At 34.0% G+C, this 22,077-nt stretch overlaps 1 protein-coding gene across 7 annotated transcripts in view; it reads left to right on the forward strand.

The window, feature by feature from the left end:
- Erbin (erbb2 interacting protein) overlaps positions 1-22,077 on the forward strand; it is a 108,902-nt gene that overhangs the window by 49,979 nt on the left and 36,846 nt on the right. For all 7 annotated transcript variants that reach the window (XM_041663621.1, XM_041663616.1, XM_041663618.1 and 4 more), the window contains 11 exons: positions 2,900-2,978; positions 4,792-4,881; positions 6,012-6,068; positions 10,610-10,673; positions 12,985-13,059; positions 13,759-13,903; positions 15,188-15,260; positions 15,551-15,680; positions 16,218-16,333; positions 18,541-18,610; positions 21,209-21,308. In XM_041663621.1, the coding sequence (XP_041519555.1) occupies positions 2,900-2,978; positions 4,792-4,881; positions 6,012-6,068; positions 10,610-10,673; positions 12,985-13,059; positions 13,759-13,903; positions 15,188-15,260; positions 15,551-15,680; positions 16,218-16,333; positions 18,541-18,610; positions 21,209-21,308 (999 nt within the window). The remainder of the gene's footprint in view (positions 1-2,899; positions 2,979-4,791; positions 4,882-6,011; positions 6,069-10,609; positions 10,674-12,984; positions 13,060-13,758; positions 13,904-15,187; positions 15,261-15,550; positions 15,681-16,217; positions 16,334-18,540; positions 18,611-21,208; positions 21,309-22,077) is intronic.

The following is a 22,077-nucleotide window of genomic DNA, read 5'->3' on the forward strand; positions in this document are numbered from 1 at the left end:
GAACTGATTGATTTGGCTAAAATAACTATATATCAAGCCCTTGGTTTCTTTCTTCCCCCACCTTCCTACCCAGAGCTGGGATGACAGAAAAAAGCTGTGGTTCCATGCCCAGCTTTTCTGCACAAGTGCTGGAGATCCAGATTCACACAACCTCATTCTTGTACCGCAAGCACTTGACTGACTGAGCCATCTCCCCAGCCCACTTACCAAATTTAAATTTTGATAAAGTCCTAGTATTTGTAATTCATGTCTTCCACTTTGTATTTGGAACATGTTTGCTGAATAATAAAGTAAACATATTTTTGAATTTGAGGTACTTGAACAAAGCCTAGTTTTTTAAAAAGTGTTATTATAACATTCAGACAAGGATAGGAATTATAGATAAAGTTTTGAAGGTTAAAAGATCTCTTACATTATACAATTTGGTAGAATTTAGCACATTTTAAATTTTCTTCCACCATTACCAGACCTATATAGAATATTTTCATCAGTCTATAAAGAATTCCTGTCTCTTTCCTAGCATCTCCCAAGCTCTCATGTTGTGTGACTTTTTCCTATGGAGATGTGGGTGAACATTTTTTTCTCACCTCAGATAGTGTACCCAAGACAGACCAAAGAAATTATTCCAAGGTCTAGTGTTCTGAGCCAGTGAGTTTACTTGGATTGCTTACCCAGAAGGGCAGCTGTATCAGCAAAGAACTGGTGACAGCCATGATTTGTCAACTGGCTTCTGCTGAACTTAGAGCGAAGCCCCACTGGAGTCTCTTCTTTCCTAGACTGTTTGCTATTTATATATAATCTTGGGGTGAGGTTGTGACTCTTCTAAAGTTTGAAGAGCCTTCTAAGTCTGTGAACCTTAATTTTAAGTTTCAATTTGGAGGAAGTAACTGCAAACACCAGATAACCTCTTATCTGCTTTGTTTCTGTAAAGATTTGTTTATTGTTGGTTTTTCAAATAAATAAAACAATATGACCTTTTGTATCCAGCTTCCTTCTTTTAGCATATTTTCAGTATTCATCTTTGTTGTATCATATTTTGATATTCTATAGTGTGAACATACTATATTATGTTCATTATGCTTATACATTCATTTATTATTGATGGACATCTGGGCTCTTCTACATAGTATGAGCATTCATGTATAACATTTAATTTGAACATATGTTTTACATGCTCTTACATATATACCTAGTAGTGGAACTTCTGGGTCATTTATAATAGTGTATGTAACATTTTGAGGTACAACCACGTTTTCTATAGTTGGCTATGTGCTCTTATCAGCAATGTATATTCTCAGCATCCATATTGGAATTTGTTACTTTCATGTGTTACCTTTAGTCAGGTCTCTTAAGACAGATTCCTCTTCCTAGTTTCTCGGACTTCCTTTTCTTCCTGATAATTTTTTTATTATACTGGCATTTCTTTAAAGTTCTCTTAATGTGAGTTTTGTTTTTTCTTAGATGCCTCCCATCATTAAATTCAAGGTGTATGCCTTTGCATTCTTTTCTCAGTTGCCACATGATGAGGCTAACTGATAACTGCTAATAAGTCCAAAACATGTCATTTAGGAGGTGCTCATCAGATTCAGTTACTCTTCGTTACTCTATGAAGTATCTTGTTGGGGAATCTTTTTCACTATACTATACTTTTACCTACTAATTTTGGCATCTATTGGTGATTTTTTTCTTTGATGATGCTGGGGATTAAACCCAGGACAACGTTGCATATGTTAAGCACACATCTTACCACACCCAATTCATTGGTGAGTTTTGACCAAAATAGTATGCTAATTGTGGATTTTCATCATTCATTTTATCATGTAGAACTCCACACTTAGTGTTACAGTAAGTTTGTTGTTTGTTTTGTTCTGTTTTTTAAGTAGGATCTTGTGATGAAATTGATATGATCATAAATAACCCTAAAGTGACAACCCTATTGGATCATTATGATAATGAAGGAGACTATATAAAATTCATTCAGAATATGCTTTTCAAAAGTTTCTAATTAGTTTTCATTTAGAACAGAATGATGCAAGTAATTAAAATTGATCTGTAGTCTGCTGCCAATCACCAATTATTTGTTCCTATAATTTTGGTATGATAAATTAATGAAACTAAAATTTGACATCACAGTAATTTAACGGCATATTGCAAATATATAGGTAAATAACAGATTGGAAATTTTTTTTTTAAAAAAAAATCCTTTACTTCATTGGTCTGAAGAACATATAGAAACCAAAATGCCCAGTAGGTCTCTTGAAACATAATAGTGTACAGAAATCACTGTGGCCCTTAAATAGTTACATTGTAAGTGTTTCACTGTGAAGTAAGAAGGTTCGAAGAAAAGGGAAGTGATAACATGGGAAGGTATGGGAAAAGGTTTATATTAGAGGTGGACAGCACTACTGCCTTAGGGCACATTTTAGGGTATATTTTCCATCCTTTCTTCCTGCAGGTTTGTTTGCAGCTCTGTTCCTTTTATACACATAGGGGAGCAGCCCAGTCTGGAACCCTCCATTTTAAAAGCTGCTTTCTTTTTCCCTGAGGAAAAAAATAGGATGTTAAATGTTTTGCCTTTTGTATCTTTTATCATTAACTAGTTCATAGGAAAGATATTGATTTCCAGAAGTGCTAAGAAAAGGCAGAAAAACTAATCAAAGTATTTAGCAGCTATAGGGAGGCAAATGAAAGAAAATTAAAAGGGAGTTAGACAAATTGTGGTGAAAGTGGCCTGATTTGCATTGATGTGTCAGTTTCCTGAGTTCTTGGTTAGTTGGTAATTAGTTTCTGAATCTCCACAATGTCTTTATTATTATTATTTTGGCCTTTGTAATACTTCTCTTCCCCAAGACTGACATATCTGTACTATATCCTATTAATTTGGTTGTTTGTTTTCTAGGAATCCAAGAATTTCCAGAAAATATTAAAAATTGTAAAGTTTTGACAGTTGTGGAGGCCAGTGTAAACCCTATTTCTAAGTAAGTCTTTCAGTTAAATTATAAACTGCTTTCTTGACTCTAAACAATTGCAGAGCAGCAAGTAGTAGAATGTAGATTGTTTCTTTAGACACTTGAAGAAAAATTGGATCAATCTTAGTTATACAGAGAGTCAGGGTTTTGTTTGTTTGTTTGGTGCAGGTATGTGTGTGTGCGTGCGTGTGTGTGTGTATTTACCTGATTATATGTCTATGTACCATATGTGCTCCCCCCCCGTGTGTGTGTGTGTGTGTAAGAGAGAGAGAGAGAGAGAGAGAGAGAGAGAGAGGAGAGAGAGAGAGAGAATATGAGTTGAGTGTATGTAAAAGTGTTTTGCCTGCATGGTCTATGTACCATGTATGTATGTATGTGCCTGGTATCTGAGGAGGCCAGAAGAAGGCCTTCAATCCCCTGGAACTGAAGTAACATAGTTTTGAGCCACCTTTGTGTTTTGGGAATCAAAGCTGAATTCTCTGGAAGAGCAGCCAGTGTTCTTAAACTTGTCCAGCCCCATGAAGATTGAGTTTTAGATACCTTCTAATAGTCTTTCTAATGTGTATACTACAGGTATAAATTTGAGATCCAAAAGAAAGAATGCGAGTGTTCTAGGTCTTATAATCAAAGTAAAAAGTGGACTAATATATGCATATATCATACAATCAGATGGGGCACTTTCAAAATAAACTAAAAGAAAACTGAAGAAAAATACAAGTGATTGGTTACAACATGTACCTGGGGTTATGTGTTCTTTTATGATAGTAAAGTCTGTAAACAGTTTTCTTTTTTGTACCAGAGCTGTTAAATTTTGCAAAATTGTAATGTTAGTGATGCTAAAGGTAAATAGAATGAAGCACAGCCTAGTATAACCAGAATACTCATTCCATGGTAAGTTTCACCAAAAATAGAGCTGCCTTACTTGGTATTGAAGATGGTGGAATGTTGTGAGTAAAGGAAAAATAAACAGGTCAGAGTCTGATACGTCTTGCAACATGGATTTTATGCTTGTCACAATCCAGTACAAATATTTAAAGATGAAATAGATACTCATTTGAAAATATTTTTTCTAACATCAAGGTGTACATCAGTAACTTATTCAGAACGTATGTAATAGAAATATAAAGAACATGTATTCTTATCTGGCCTTAATCTGTCATTTACGGCTTCAGTTTCTCCTGTGCTCATTATAAAGCTCTACAGCCTTAGTCATTCATAGGCCAAAACTTGAAACTGAAAATAATACAAACCTAATGGTTCTTAACTGTTGGCTCTTTAATACTAGGAAACACATGGCATCCTTGGAGATTTTGGTCTTCACAGTGGGCATGTGATTGTGTGTGTGTATACTGATGCTACTGGCTTCTAACTGTAGCATCAAGGTTTATAGCTTTACATCCTACGGGACCAATTCTCAAAACAAAGAATCTCATTCATCTTGCTACATTATTAGTATTTAGGAATTCTTTATATAGTCCTTTTAGTTTATGCTGGATGAGATAGATTTGAAACAAAAACTAAATCTAGCCAAGCACAATGGTTCATAGTTATATTCTTCATTCTGTGTTTTTGGCTCATTCTAAATGTACTATTTTGTGCACATTTTATGATACTAAGACAAATTTTATCTTCCTTTGTAAAAAAAAAACATGCAGTTACTAGTTTACTAGGTAAGTTGTTAGAAAAGGAAAGCTTAATGTAAAGGTCACTAATAAAAGTGAAGAGGTAACTTTCTTTATTATACCAATTCTGAGTGAAGTTTTTGGCAAGAAACTGACATTTTAAATACGTACTTAATTTAATCCTTTTACATCTTACATAGGCTTCCTGATGGGTTTTCTCAGCTGCTAAACCTGACCCAGTTATATCTGAATGATGCTTTCCTCGAATTCTTACCAGCTAATTTTGGCAGGTAAATTACATTCTAAAGATATTTATTTATATTGTTGGCTTCTGTAAAATTCACAACTGCAAAGTACTTTACTAACACTCATTTCATAAACCTTTCTTTCGTAATTATTTCCAAATGTTGCAATTCTTGTAGTTCCTTTGAATTATTTCTACTTGGGTTTACTATCCCAAATAAATAGTAAATGCAAATTTAAACAGAATAAATGTTCTTAAAACTGGCAAAAACAGATGTTTTTAATGGGAACAATGCCTCTATATTTGAGATACTGAATGCTGTGTTAGTATTTATGAAACTCTAAAGTGACTTAACAGTTTAGCAGTTTTCTCTTTAGAAATCAAAGTTTTTAAGAAAAGGGAATCTTTTTCTGAGGTCTCTCTCATCTTTCTGTACCCACCCTCAACTGTCGAGTGTTTTTCCTTCATGGTCCTTAATGTTCTCTTATTCATATAGATGTGTACTATTGTCCTATAATCCTGGAGTGGTAAGCAGTTTTGTAGGTATTTTCTGAAAAGACATAGAATTTGTTCCAGGATTGAAAAATTAGGAATAAGCACTTTGTTCCTTTGAAGATGTATTAAAGTGACTTAGCTGTTTGCCAGTGAAAAGGCTCAGCAGGTAAGGCACTTGCTGTGCACGTCCTGTGTCCTGAGCTGGACCCCTGGCACCTATATAAAAGTGGAAAGAAGGGACTGACTGCATAGAGTTTTTCTTTGACCTTTGAAAGTGTGCTGTGGCACATGAACACACACACAAACACAGAATGCACACACAGTAATCAAAAACAAAAATGTTTTTTTAAATTGTGCTTATTTTTTTTACTTTCTTGATTTTGAGGAGCAGTCTGTTTTGTTTTAATCAAGATCTTACTGTATAACCTCAACTGCCCTAGAACTTTCTATGTAGATCATGCTGGCCTTGAACTCATCGAGATCCAGCTTCTGCCTCTAGAGTGCTGGAATTAAAGGCTGCACCTCTGTGCCTAGCTCTATTAAAATTATTTTTCTTCTTTCACATTTAACATTACATGTAGTAACTATATAGTTGATGCTGCTTTACTTTAGAATATGACAAATGTTAATGCAATTCCTTTTGTTTGATTCTTTTGTCTTGCTTTATTCTTTGTTTTACAGATTAACTAAACTCCAGATACTAGAACTTAGAGAAAATCAGTTGAAAATGTTGCCTAAGTAAGTCAGTATGCTGCTCTTTTAAAATCCAATTAGAGTTTTTAATCTTTAGGTCATAAAGCAAATTTTCTTAAAATATGAACATACATTATTTTGAAAGACATGTTTTAATACAATTCTTGGTATTAAATATAAAAATATATAAATTTGTTGGTTTTCAGTATGGTAGTATTATAACACTGATTTCATCCTTCTTTGAGCCACAATCTTATTTATATGTGACACAGCAGTGAAAATATCGAGTAAGAAAATTTGAATCTCAGACAGAGAGATTTTGTTCAAGAGTTCATACTTACACATCATTCAGAGTGGTTTGTGAGATCTTCATGTGACATTTTGTAACTACAGAACTTTATTGTATGGTTTTATAGTCTGTTGTAAATCTAGAAATGAGTGATTGGTTCTCTAATGTAAGCTGACATCAAGAAAAAAGGGCTTCATAAGAGCAAATAGTAATATAAGAGTATTTAAAAGGCAGAAGTTCTGATTCAAAATCGACTGTAGTTGTTGGCCATTTACTGAATATATAACCTTGAATGCATCGCTATATAGTTTATTAGTTAGTCTATGTGGTTAAATATGATACACAGTTCATATTTAGAAATAAAATTTCAGTGGAACACATCCACAGTTATTAAATTCTCTGGTTGCTTTTTCTTTTCCTTTTTAAAAAATTTTAATGTATCTTTATTTCTATTATACCCTTCTCTGGTTAACATGTATGCATCATGCATACATACCCCTACCCCTACATGATTATATGTCTTTGAGGACAGAGACCATATTTAATTTTTATTACAAGTGACTTTGCTAGGGCTGGAGAGATGGCTCAGCAGTGAAGAACACTGACTATTTTTCCAGAGGTCCTGAGTTCAATTCCCAGCACCCACATGTTGGCTCACAGCCATCTGTAATGAGATCTGCTGCCCTCTTCTGACTTGTAGGCATACATGCAGGAAGAACACTGTATGTATAATAAATAAATAAATAAATAAATAAATAAATAAATAAATCTTAATAAACCTTAAAGTGACTGTGCTAAACCTAGTGGCTGGTTTTATTATGTGAATGAAGTTTGTGGTAGTGCAAATAAATGTAAATTAGAGAATAATTTATATTATGATTTTATGGGATATATTACTGATTTGGTCCTGGCCTAGTTCAAAGTTTTACTGGGTAAGAAGAAATGTAAAAAAGCTAGATAAAAATTGTAATAGCTGATGGCAAAAGCTAGCTGTCACTGTGACAAAATGCCTAATAAAAACTGTTTTGCTTTATTCAAATGTTATATCACAGTAATGAGAAAAGTAACTAATACAGCACTTCCCACCCAAACACTTTGACAGAAAGCAGTTATGCTGTTTCTACTTATTGTTCATGCATTCTCTCTCTCTCTCTCTCTCTCTCTCTCTCTCTCTCTCTCTCATCTGTGTATGTGCACGCATGCGCTCATTCTTGTGTTCCTTCATGCCATTGATTGTGGAAGTCAGAGGACAGCTTACTAGAGGCTGTTCTTTTCTTCCACCATGTGGGCTATGCAAGTCAATCTCAAGTCGTCAGGCTTCGTGGCAAGTGTCTACCTGCTGAGCAATCTTGTTCCTGTGATACAACTTTTTAGGGTTTATTTTAGTCATAATGTTTGTTGATCCCTGGCTTTTTGGCTTTTGTGGAGAAGCAACACACTTTGATGAGGAGTGCAAGGTGCTCTCACCTTGTGACAATTTAGAATTAAAGAGAAAAACATGAGTGGAACAGAGGGTCCTTATGACCTCTTCTTTGCCCCCTCACCCAGTCTGACTTCCAGACCCCTTTCTAAAGCATATTTCTGAGTATACTACATGCTAGGGACCAAGCCTACAACATATAGGCCTATAGGGGACATAGAAGATGCAATCTGTAGCCTGTGGACCATCTGATACCTAATGGACCATTTGAATTTTAACTCTTTAGAAATTCAGTCAAGTTGTATAAATGAATTTGTAAATATATATTTTTATCTTGAAGCTATATGATTAAAATGCTTGTAACTTTATAGGATATAAATAGTTTTACTATTAAGATATTCATGTACATTTAGATTATGTAACCAGACTTTAAATTTTAAAAAAGTGTTGGATGTGGTGGCACATGCCTTTAATCTCAGTGCCCAGTAGTAGTAGTGAGTTTGAGGTCAGCCTGGTCTACAGAGTGTCAGGACAATCAGGGCTACACAGAGAAACCCTGAAAAAGAAAGGAAAAAACTATGTGTGCAGAGTGAGAGGGAGCCAGTCCTCCTTTGGCAGCTGGGCCCTGGGAGTAGAACTCAGGTTGTCAACTTGGCAGCAAGTGTCCTCACCCACTGAGTCTTCCTGCAGACTCAACTTTTTGTGATGAAAACTTATTTTATATATACAGTTAAGCGAAACTTAATATTGCATAAAGGAGTCTGAAGGGCACTGACAAATTTTGTAGGGCAGTCTAAGTTTTCCTTGAATTAGCAGACATGTTCTTATTCTAGTATGCATTTTTTCCCTGTGGCCTCTGAAGTATACAAATAGATCCAGAGTTGCTAATAGCAACAGAATTAAGTGGAGATTACTTGCAGTGGGTTTCCTCCTTTTGTCACGTATCTAAATTTCTCAGTGTTTTAGGACAGTGTCTGTAGTGGAGCTTTTCCAATGCTCTGCTTTTTGTTTTTGTACCCTGAAATGAAAGTAGTAGGTTTATTTTCTTCAAATAGCCCTCCTGTTTATTATGTATCCTGATGCTACAAGTAAATTTCTGTCACCTTGTCAGTTTGACAGTGTCGGAACAGGACTTGGTCTGTGTTTTTCAGGTGTCTCTTCCCAGCACCCCTCTTTTCTCAGATCCCCACCTGCACAGTAGTTTGAAGATAGCAACTTGATAACAGAGCATGCGATTTTATACATTTGATAAAAACCCTGGAATTTCTTTGTCTGATTTATGAAGGAAACTAGAACTTATAGGCTTTATAGACAAAGGTCAACATGAATGAGGGAAATAGAACTGTAGTCCAGCAGATAGGACCTCAGTAAATCTTACATTAAGGTGATTTTGATAAAGATAGGTGTTGTGAAATGAATTAAAGAGGTGTTGTTTTTTTATTAATTTAAAGAACGTTAAGAATTAAGGAATGTTATGTTTAAAATGTATTGACTGGAAAAAGTAGCTATATTCAATTTAGGCCCATAAAATTGTTCCATTAGAGTATGATGTATATTCTTTTACTGAAAAGCTGAAAAATATTTTAACTGAATTTTACTTTTTATTTTTACACATTTGAACATTCAGAGAAGATAAAATTCCATAATCTTTCACCGTATTTTTAAGTTCCTTTGTTTTTTAAGTTTTCATTTCCAGTATGATGTTTGAATATATTATACTAATGGTAATTTGATATAATTGTATTATTTTGCCTTAATGCTATGAAGTCTTAATGTGTGAGTAACACAGGCTTTTCTTTTCTGTATAGTTGATAGTGCCTCAGTGTATATAAAAAAATATTACCTCTAAGCAATTCAAGAGCATAAATACACATTTGAATGAATTCACAATTAATTTTGTATAAAAGATATTGTAGAAGAAGAAATAAAATTGCAGCATAATTTTTTTTCATTTCAGAATCTGTTTTTTTTTTTAGTCTATTTTGTTTTAGATTTATTTATTTTATGTGTATGAGTGTTTGTTTTGCCTATATGTGCCTGGTGCCTCCAGAGGTCAGGAAAGCAGCAGGCCAGATTCCCCTGGAACTGGAGTTAGGTGTGGTTGTGAGCTACCACGTGGGTGCAGGGAACTGACTGTGGGTTCTCTGAACCAGCTCCCCTTTCCTTTTTGATTTTTTTTTCTTATAGAGAAGTATTGACATTGGGGGGGGGGGATTGAACATGATATATTACTGCTTTAACTTAAAATTTTTTCTTGCTAGATTTATTCACTTTATGTGAGTGTTTTGCCTGCACCCACATGAGCCTGTGGTGCTCAGAAGAGAGCATTGATTGAATCCCCTGGAACTGCAATTGTGCATGGCTATGGGTTCTGGGAATTGACCCTAAAGTGTTCTGCGTGATAAGTGCTTGTAACAACTGTGCCATCTCTACAACCCATATTGCTTTAATAAACTTAATATCTAATTCTACTTTAATTCTTAACAAACCCTTACTTTGAATTGTATTGATTTGGCTTGAGCATGTGAGGAGCAATTTAACATTTGAAAATTACTTTTTAGAGTTATAGTTGTCTTTAAGTTTTACAAATGTATAAGCAGCCCAGAAAAAAAAGACTTCTTGAAATTGTGGTGGTAATGATTATGCATCTGCCAGATAGTCTAATTATATGATATCTTATTCTATGAAAACCTGAAATTAAAGCGATGAATTGACAGCTTATCTTATGTAGAAATTAAAAAAAAACCTTTTTTCTTTGGAAATAGTATGTTGAAAAGTCTGCACATCATATAAGTATGTTTTTAACTATGAGATTTGAAAGTGCTATGTAATTTATGATTTTGCGTCGTTCATTCTTTGTTACTCCTTTGTCAATAGAACCATGAATAGACTGACCCAGCTGGAAAGACTGGACCTGGGAAGTAATGAATTCACAGAAGTGGTAAGTCCTCACCTGTCACACCAGTCTTTAGTCTTGCATTTGTTCAGGGGCATGGTGCAAAATTAAGATTAGGAGAAACTACACATGCTTTTAAAGAAAATTCCTAACCTGAACTTTCCTGTCCATGAGAAAAGTTAACCCAAGGGAAATCTGGAAATGGCTAGACAAAATAGGAAATTGTTTTTAAGTTTGCATTGAGGTCTGCTAGTTGAATTTGTTCTTTGTGTTCTGAGTGAACTGTGGTACTGGATTTATAAGGAGTGGAGTAAGCATGCAGATTTGTATCTAAGTAAGTTCTCAGAAAGTAAGCCCACATGGGTTTAAAGAAATATTCATTAACTAAACTCACATTTAAAATTTTTGATTGCAAGTCTGTTGTTCAAAATTAGGGCATCTTTCAAATGGTAATGTTAAGAATAAAAATTTCTGCTGCGCATTTCAACTGTAGTCAGTATGATACTGTGGAATTTGACCTTATAACCTTTTCTAAAGTTCTTTTGCATATCCTTTTTGAAAAATTTATTGAAATTTTTAATTATATATATGGGTGTTTTGCCTTCACGTGTGACTTGTCTACCGTTAGCATGCCTGGTGCCTGAGGAAGTTGAAAGAGAGTGCTAGGTCCCTTGAACTGGAATTACAGACAGTTTGAGCCAGCATCTTCCGGAAATCAAACTCAAGTCCACTGAAATAGCTGCCAGTACTCTTAACCACTGACCCATCTCTCCAGCCAACTTTTTCATGTTCTAATTTAAGATGGTTTTTGATGGATTTCACTGTATTTGCAGAGTTTTACTTATTGAGAAAAAGTACATATTTTGCTTCCTAAGTTACCCTATATGACCTTATCTTTTATTTTTTAATGTATTAACTTTAATATAAGTAGTGTGAATACTAGTTTTGTGAATCCTATTAGCTTTCAAAAATCATCTTTTTTCTTACCCATTTTGATCTGTATTATTATCACACATGGGGAAAAATAAAAGCCAGCGTATACCTTTATCCTAGCACTCGGGAGGCAGAGGCAGGTTGATCTCTGTGAGTTTGTGCCCACTCTGGTCTACAGAGCAAGTTCAGGACAGCATCTAAAGCTACAAAGAAACCCTGTCTTGAAAAACAAAAACAAAAACAAAAAAACCCACCACAACAACAAGCTTAATAGTAGAAATACAGGCTAGGTGACGTATGCTTATAATCCCACCATTTGGGAGATGGCGTCAAGGAGGATCTGTTTAAAGTCATCCCTGTTATAAAGGGCCTCCAGTATGTCTCCAAAACAAAGCAAACCCATAAAACTTACTACTGGGTTGCAATGATAAAGACTTATAAAGAATAAAAGGAAGTTTCTCTTAATTCAAGTTATGCCTATATGTCTTGCCTATACTTATTAATAATAGATCTGAATATGTGACTTGCTATGGTGAGTGGGTATGTAATACCCTTTGCCATTGTGTACTTATTGATTGCCATGACTCTTTAGAATGAGAGAAGTAACAACTTCAAGAAGACATTCCAACCTTTAGCTCCAATGGCCAGTGCCCAAAAGCAGGTTTACCTGAATACCAAGGTTCACAGCAATATAAAGGGGGTTTTTGAGTTTAGCCTTTCAGCACCAATGTAATTTACCACTATACAGTTTCCTACTAGTTCACATAATAATATACTCTTATTATGTTCCTCTTTCAATCAAAGGACTGGTGTGTGGTTCCCAGCACCCACATTGGGCAGCTTACAGACACCTGTAGCTGTAGCTCGGGGATCCTTTATGCACACATGCACGTGTCTACTGGTGCACATGCACACGCACGCACATGCACACGCACGCACATGCATGCACATGCACACACATGCACACGCACGCACATGCACACACACGCACACACATGCACATGCACACGCACGCACATGCACATGCACACACAGAGGAAATCATATATTGCCTCTTTACTTTTGAGCTTTTTCCTAAGATTTTCTAAAAGGCTATGTATATCTATTAATGATGAACAAGAATATTTTTATTACATACTTTTAAACAATGGGTCCTATTTTAGTTTTCTTCTTATTATTAACTGTGTAAATACATGACCCAATTGGGTAATCCAGAACTTTAACAAATCTTTCTACCTTTGTGGAATTTGGCTTTCCCAGTGGTAACAATGGTGCTATACAGAAGCACACCCCTTGTGGTGCTTCCCTCTCCTCTCTCCTTTAATGTTTTGATTAAAGAATTTCTTGGCAATTCCTGGGCTTTTTCAGCCAGATGTAGATAGTCATGTAAATTAATTGAATTCTTCTGATTCTGTCCAAACAGCCTGAAGTACTTGAACAACTAAGTGGATTGAAAGAGTTTTGGATGGATGGTAATAGACTGACTTTTATTCCAGGGGTATGTATATGAAAATTTTAGTAGCTTTCCATTTATTACTGTCTCTCTTTTTGAGTATTTAAAATGCACATTTAAAAGTTGTTTAGTCATTTAAATGGTGAATTTTTACTTAATTTTTTATTAAGCAAAAGTTTGAAACATTGTACTTTTTAAAAACCATGCACACATCTGAAAACGTCCATAACAAATTGTATTAAAAATAGTCTTTTTACTACTGAGAACATATGCATTCTGTTACTACCAGTCAGTTATACTAAATTCAGTCTTTACAGAAATAGTTAAACTAAAATAATTTCTGTTTTATCACCTGAGAAACGGTATGCTTCCATATCTAGAGAAGACATAAGAGAATTGCCATTTCATAGGAGGTGATCAATGTTTACCTAAGAAAACTATCATTCTGCTTGAATAAAATTATTCCGCATCTTTATTATTAAATATGTCTGGTGATTGAGAAAACATTCACATTTAGTTATTAATTAAAACTTGGTATTGTGCTTATTACTTAAATTTTAAAAATTATTTGATCCTGGCCATAGTGGTGTACGTTTTAATCCCAGCAGCACTCAGGAGGCAGAACAGGCAGATCTGTAAATTCAAGTTCCAGAAAAGCCAGGGCTACACAGAGACACAGGCCTTAAAACAAACAAAACAAAATTACTTGATATAATAATGGCATTTTCTGTCCTTTACCTACAGTTTATTGGTAGTTTGAGACAGCTCACATATTTGGATGTTTCTAAAAATAATATTGAAATGGTTGAAGAAGGAATTTCAACATGTGAGAACCTCCAAGACCTCCTCTTATCAAGTAACTCCCTTCAGCAGCTGCCTGAGACCATTGGTCTGTATTGTTTTCAAAACAATTTCTTTTTAATTATTAAAGACTTCTTTTTACTCAAATCTTTCATAGAAACTCAAAATCTTTCTATTAATGTTTTATTGTACCACCACTTACATATATTACTTGAACTTTCCCTGATGTGCTCCATTGTACAGTTTACTACTTTTGTTACTACTTATATTTATTCTAAGGAAATTCTGTTTTTATCACTTTAATAAATTCTTGACAAAGAATCTAGCCTACTCATCTTCTGGGATCCCCATCCCTTATTTGGAAACTGTTTTCTCTTACTTTACTATTGATTGATTGATTGATTGATTGATTGATTGATAAGAAAACAGGAGGCTTTTAAAAAATTTATGGTATATCTACAATTCATGCTCAATCTATTTTAAAGTTGTTTGATAAAGTATGAGGTAGATAGGTCACTTGGATGAAAGTCTCAATGCTTAAATCTTCAAGGTGATATAATAGAAAAACTAAATTATATTTCTCAGTTGAATTACACCAGTTTTAAAGTTAAGACACATTTTACATTTTAGAATTCTATTCTAATCTAATAAGTACTTTTGATTTTTGAGTTGAAATATAGTTATTTACATACTATTTTGTTATGTAGTGACAATTCATACTGCTGTGTTTTTATTAATTTAACAGATTGTAGTTAATTCTTTATGTCATGACTTTGTTTTTAGAACAAGGATACAGAAGTGGACACTGGAGACAAAATGTCTGTCTTCTTAGAAAGCTTATATTTTACTTGGGGGTTGGGTAGTAAGTTAAACAGTACAGTGGGGGCTGGAGAGATAGTCAGTATAAAAGACTTGCCTGCCAATTATAAGGACTTAAGTTTGATTCCAAACACTAACATTAAAAGCTAGCCTTAGTGGTGTGTACACTTCTGTTCCCAGCATTGAGGAGGCAGATCCCTGGAGTTTCCTAGCCTGCCAGCCTAACCTAATAGATGAGCCCCAGGTCCTAGTATGATAAAATGAGGATGGTTCCTGTGTAAGGACACCAAAGTTTACCTCGGGCTTTCATAAGCATGTTCATACACCTGCACACGCACACACATGTAGACACATAACACACAGGTGAGGTGGGTGAAAATAGAAATATTGGGCGAGTAAGAGTGGGTGATGATAGGGTGTAGTGTCTTTTGTAAGTAGGTTTTTATTGGTAATGTCTTCTAAATGTTGTCAAATCCAATGTGTTTCACCGTGATTATTGATGAATTTGTTTTATAATTTAAGCTGAAAATGATTTATTACTTCTTCTCAATAGGTTCATTGAAAAATGTCACAACTCTTAAAATAGATGAAAACCAGTTAATGTATCTACCAGACTCAATAGGAGGGTGAGTTGTGTGTGAATGTGTAGACAAAGAAAGTGCTGTTATTAACTCAGCTTGTGTCTCTGCATGCATTTTATTTACATAAAGAACATCAAAGCAGATTCCACAAACATTCAAAATAAGTAATTTGCATACAGTTTTGTTATTATATAATAGTAATAAAAATATACTCATTTATTGTTGATAAAGTTTAGCTTTACCAAATTTCATTTGTTAATTTCATGTTGACGTGTTCTTAAATATTGGGTACAGTGTAGATTTTAAAAACAATGTGTTTTCATTTATAATTGTAGTCTAAGGTCTATAGAAGAACTGGATTGCAGTTTCAATGAAATTGAAGCTTTGCCTTCATCAGTTGGACAGCTCACAAACATAAGAACATTTGCTGCAGATCACAATTACTTACAACAGTTACCCCCAGAGGTACAGTATTTTACATTTATGTCAGATTTTTGTCTTCTTTTAAACATATTCTTTAAGTATGTTTTATTTTCTTTCTAAAATAGTTTATTAATCAATTTATATTCTGAATAATAACAGGCTATGCAACTTTGAAGCTGTTCCTAAACACATTTCTTCTTAAAGGAAAGTTAATAATTTAAAGAGAGTAGTTAAACCTGGGTGGTGGTGATGCATGCCTTTAATCCCAGCACTGGGGATTAAAGAGGCAGGCATATCTCTGAGTTCGAGGTCAGCCTGGTCTAGAGAGTGAGTTTCAGGACAACCAGAACTACATAGAAACCCTGTCTTGAAAAATCAAAGAGAGAGAGAGAGAGAGAGAGCGAGAGAGAGAGAGAGAGGGAGTGAGGGAGGGAGAGAGAGAGATAGAAGTTAGTTACTACAAAAGTAATACTTTTGTAAATGCAAGGATTATTTTTCACCACTTTCAGATATAGTAATACAGTTTTGTTTATTGACCTATAGGCCAGGTTTGTGATCTCCAGTTTGTTTCTCTTTCAGATTGGAAACTGGAAAAACATAACTGTGCTGTTTCTCCATTCTAATAAACTAGAGACACTTCCAGAGGAAATGGGTGATATGCAAAAATTAAAAGTCATTAATTTAAGTGATAACAGGTTTGTAATCTTCTGTTGGCTTATAGACTACATTGAAGTTAAAATTTGATATGAAATATACTATTCTAGCTGGTGTTTATTTCATTTTATATATATTTAAATTTTTTCAATTGAAAAAATGAGCAAACTACCTGATGTTACTGTGATTGTCATGGTTTACTTTGAACCAACATAATTATACAACCTTTATTCTTTCATTATTATATAGCCTTTTAATTCCTGTAATCTTAAATTCACCTTTGTACTGCTGCTGAACAAAGCAATTTTTTAATCTAATCTTTGCTTATGTTTTTCTAGGCAGAGATTCATTCATACAGTTTGGGCCACAAAAACCAAATTGCAGAGCAGATTGATTGCTCTGGATTCCCAGACTGGAGTAGTGATTGCTGGAGTGAAAGACTAAGGCTGTTTAAATAATAGTTGCAGAAAGTTATAGATGGAAGTTTCTGTCCCGCCCAATCTCACGGCCATTTAGTCCCAAATAAACACACAGAGGCTTATATTAATTGTAAATGGTTTGGCCTATTAGCTCAGGCTTATTATTAACTAGCTCTTACAACTTAAATTAACCCATAAGTCTTGTCTATGTTTAGCCATGTGGCTTGGTATCTTTTCTCAGTAAGGCATTCTCATCTTGACTCCTCTACATCTGGATGATGACTGACTCTCTGCCTTTCCTCTTCCCAGAATTCTCTTAGTCTGGTTGTCTCACCTATACTTCCTACCTGGCTACTGGCCAATCAGCATTTTATTAAACCAGTATGAGTGACAATCTTTATAGTGTACAAGAGCATTAATCCACAACAGAATGTTTTTTATCTGGTAACACTTTACAAAATACAAACATAAGCCTTTTGTAATAGTATAGTAGGTTTCTCTCTTATGTAGGAGAAATTTCAGGCTCAACATAGTTTGTAAAGTAGAACTTTAAGTACAGTATTCTGACTGACTTGTCAGAAATGTCCTAACAGCTACAGTTTATTTAAGAAGAACCTCTGCCTCTGTAGTAAAGTTTGTTTCTTCTCATAATTTTTTTTCCAAGTGAGAGCACCAACTCTTCAAACTCTGTCTTCAAAGGTATGCACAGACGACTAGTTAGGTTTAAGATAGCAAGGATAAAGTAAAAATATTATTTTAAATGGAATCTTATTTTAATTTACTACTCTAATAAGTGTTTGTATCACTTTATTTTACGTATTATCATTTTGAAATAGTAATAGCTCACTAAAATGTGGAGCAGCACAGTGTTCTTACAGCATTAGTCTTCCTACAGCATTAGTTCTCTACAACAGTTTGGTGAGAGAGTGAGTACTCAGGGTGGCCTTACCTTACTTTACGGCATGAACAATTGTTATTTTTTTAACAGATTTGTTTATTTTTAATTTACAATAAAGATTGTATAATTATAGTAGCTCAAAATGAACCATAACATTCACAGAATAATAAGTAGCATCAGATAAAGTTTGTTCATTCTTTCATTTAAAAGTATAGTTGTGGGGGCTGGAGAGATGGCTCAGTGGTTAAGAGTAATGATTGCTCTTCCAGAGGATGGGGTTCAATTCCCAGCACCCACATGGCAGCTCACAACTGTCTGAAGATCCAGTTGCAGGGGATCTGACACCTTCAAACCAATGCACATAAAATAAAAGTTAAATAAACCATAAAAACTATCATTTATAAATAAGTAAATAAATAAATAAAAGTATAGATGCTCATATTGGACAGGTTAATGTGCCTGTCCTAAAATAAATTGTCAGATAATCTAGAAGTCTTATACTAACGTTAGAGATGGCTTTTCAAGTCTTAGATTGTTGACAGTCATCAGGAAATACAGCCGCCTTTGGGGCTAGTGCATATACTCTTTTTGTTTTTGTTTTAATTTTCACTATTGACCTGATTATCCTTTTATCTCCTGAATTAAACCAGTTATAGAGAATTGTGTTTTAAAACTAGGTAATGCTTTTGTCTTTTCTCCTATATAAAAGTGTACATTTGACTTTACTTTTTTATGTTAACTGCATATGCCAGTATACAGCATTGTTCAGATGTTTTCATTTTAATTATTTTTTGTGGTACTAGGAGGTAGGAAGATAGGGTCCATGCTAGGTAAGCACTGGACCACTGAGCTGCACTTCTAATGTAATCTCTTAGTCATTTGAAATATTCTCATTTTTAAGTATAATTTTTGTTTGTCTTTTTCCAATCAGATTAAAGAATTTGCCTTTTAGCTTTACAAAGCTACAACAGTTGACTGCTATGTGGCTCTCAGATAATCAGGTGAGTATTCTGAACTAGTATTTGGCTGGACTTCCAATTGTGTTATGTAATTATACCCTTTAATTTATATAGTGCCACGTAAGAGCAGTTAGACCTTTGTTCACATGAAGAAATATCTTACCATATCTAGAACCAGTGTTTAACACAGATATAGATATCTGTGATTATCTGTGATACAACAAAATAAGTGATTTTGTTGTATTTTAGCAAGTTTTCAAACCCATAAAAATATAGAGATTGGAAATCAGACTCAGTTCTACCTAACTTTTTATATGACTTACTACCATTGTCACTTCTTTTTGAGTGCACATGAAAATCTGTTCTCTCAGCAATTTTGAGCATAGAGGCATTCAGAGCATTCTTTGCCCTATTCTTTTCCTCTCCTCACCTTAAACCTCTCAGAAATGCTGTCCTGTTTGTCTGAGACAGCAGTAAGTGAATGCCCCTATGCTCTCTAGTACCCTACACCTTATCAACTGCAGACTCGAGAATTCAGTGTACATACTTGTTTTGCTCTGTCTTGTGTTAGTGCTTTGATATAAAATATGTTAGTAAGTATTTGATGAATAAGTGATTTTAGGTTCCAGAGGAAGAATGCCAACAGGTAACATCTTGAGTTTTTATAGCTAGAGAACTGAAGGAGTGTCTAAAATTAAATGGAATTAAAGAGCAGTAGTTAGACATTCAGGGTATGGGAAAAGCTCAGTAAACTAATTCTTGTCTCTGCCCAGGTACTCCATAAGTAGCCGTGGTTATAAATTTTATGAAGTATAATTCATATGCCATTCAATTCACCCATTTTAAAATATGCCAATTTTGATCTATGTAGTGGGTTGTTTAAAGGATGATAGCAGAATATTTTTAGGGAAATTGGTTTTTACAAATGTCCTAGATAATTTTGATACTGCCATTTAAAGGGGTTGCTTCTTTACACACTAAGAAATGCTTGGACCAAAAAGTTTATCTATGTTCTTTATAGTTTATATCTGTTGAATTACCTTTGACTGTGGAAATATTTAATATAAGAGAAGGGAACGCAGATTGAGTATTCCATATCTGATATACTTGGGATAAGATATTTTGGAGATTTTTGGATTTTCTTTTTATTGTTGTTGTTTTGGTTTTTCAAGACAAGGTTTCACTGTGTAGCCCTGGCTATCCTGAAACTCTCTCTGTAGACCATTTTGACCTCAAATTCACATAGATTCACTTGCCTCTACCTCACAGATTTTTTTTAAATATTCACAGTTAAAAAATAAGATAGGAATAAAAGTCTAACTATAAACTTTATTAATGTTTCATATATTACTTACATATATGAAAAATAATTTATGTAGCATTTAAAAATTAATTTTTAGGTTTTTTTTTTTTTTAGTATAAACTTTCTCTTGACGTCAAATGTGTTCTGTTCTACTTGGGACAACCATGTCAGTGTTCAGTGTTTTCAGATTTTGGAATATTTTGAAATATTTTAATTAACTATGCTCTGCCTGGGGTTGAGGAGATTGGTGGATAATACGGAGATTGAATTTAGAAACCAGGATGATGTGTGCAGGACTGGCTTTTACATTTGACGATAGACCAGGGTCAGCTCTCAGAGCAGTGTTAATACCATCGTCTCTGTCCTTGTCAAAAACAGTGTGAGTGAAGAATCAGCCTGTCTTTGAGATTTCAAGGAAACAGATTTTTAGGAAAGAGTAGGCTTACCACTTCCATTATTTGAGGAAGTCACGTAAATTGGTCAGAATATTTGAGACTATAGGACAGTGTAGTTTTTAACTAGGTGGAAGTCACAAAATTTTTAAGTATTTGGAAGTAAGATTTCAGAATAGAATCAGGTTTTCACAAGAGTTTATTTGGAGAATAAACTGAAAGATAATACAGAAGACTGGGTAATTCCTACCTACTTGGAGTTATTTAAGGCTCTTAATGGTAGAATTTTAGGGGAGTATATTAAAAATAAGAGTAGTTGTATTAGAACAGATATTGATACTATTTGTTAACCAATTAGAAGAAAGATACTAAGAAAAGAATGAAGTCTAAAATACCTGGTGGCTCCACCAAGTGTCTTGTTGGTGCCATTGATGGAGATAGAAAAGAAGCAGTGTTCAACTTACTGATTACTTTTAAGCACTGTCTGTTTAGCAGCTAACTGGAATAAATGTTTAGATAACTAATTTAAACCTTCTAAATGGTTTTTTTTCCTTAAGCGTTTTACAAAAGAATATACTAGAGACAGCAAAATAACATATAATGGAAAACATTTTAAAACCTTTTTAGTAAAATCTCTGTGTAGTAAATAATTCATAGGCTATAGGTATTCTTGACATGTTGAAATATTTTATAATTGTTTCAGTGATAAATAATACATATTGAATTTGCTTTTTATTAAAATTTTATTTTCTAGATTTTTATGTGGTTTCATATGAATGCTCAAAAGTGTTCTTTTGTATATATACAAATTTGTTTTTGTAACCTGTACCTTGATAGTTTGTAAAATTGGTGGATGGTTATTTGTAGGGATTATTAGATGTGTATTTTCTTTTATTGAAAATTAAATGTTTATTAAAAAATTAACCATTTGTTTTCTTTCCCTAGTCCAAACCTCTGATACCTCTTCAAAAAGAAACTGATTCAGAGACTCAGAAAATGGTGCTTACTAACTACATGTTCCCTCAGCAACCAAGGACTGAAGAAGGTAGGAATTAAAGACTTCCTCCCCTTCTTCTTAAGTGCCAAGAGAAGTTTTAGTTCCAAAACTTTTTATTACTTCATTGGAATTTAGAATATTGATCAGAAAGTTTTCAGGAAATAGGTGGATAAGTAACATTATAAGTTGAATATAGAGGTGTGGGAATGTATTGTGTGCTTTCTTTATTTATGTAACACTGATAATGTTATCAATTGTAGCACTCCTTACTTCAAATCACACTTGACTAAATGTTAGGAATGCTTGTGAAGCATTGTGTGATTAGAAGTATTCAACCAGGACATGGTTTGTTCTATTGTATATAATACCCTTGGAGTCCACACACTAGATCAAGGTCATCTGTGAAGCTACTATCTAGTCACTACTAAGTTACTTTCTAGGTTTTGCCAAGCAAGAGAGAATATATTCTGGCCGCTAGTGTGTACTTGGGGATTATTGTGTGAAGACAGAGGACCAAATTATTTTTAATATATTTTGTTGTATTCTCTATGTGTGTAACATTTTTAAAATTACACTTAAATGTCTTTTTATATATGTATTAATCTTTCTGAAGACAGTAAGCATATCTATGGTCTGAAGTTACTTAGAAAGTAACTCAATATAAAATGTTAAAAAAAAGTGTAAATTCATTGTTAGTCTTAATGATAATTAGAAGGCTAGAGAAGTAGCTCAGTGGTTAAGAGCATTTATATTCTTCCAAAGGGCCCAGATTCCTAATCTTAGCACCCACTTGACAGCTTATAATTGTCTGCAACTC

This window comes from Microtus oregoni, unplaced genomic scaffold (genome assembly GCF_018167655.1).
Source record: "Microtus oregoni isolate MIOR12 unplaced genomic scaffold, Mior012 000014F_ref0000157, whole genome shotgun sequence".
Lineage (NCBI taxonomy): Eukaryota > Metazoa > Chordata > Mammalia > Rodentia > Cricetidae > Microtus > Microtus oregoni.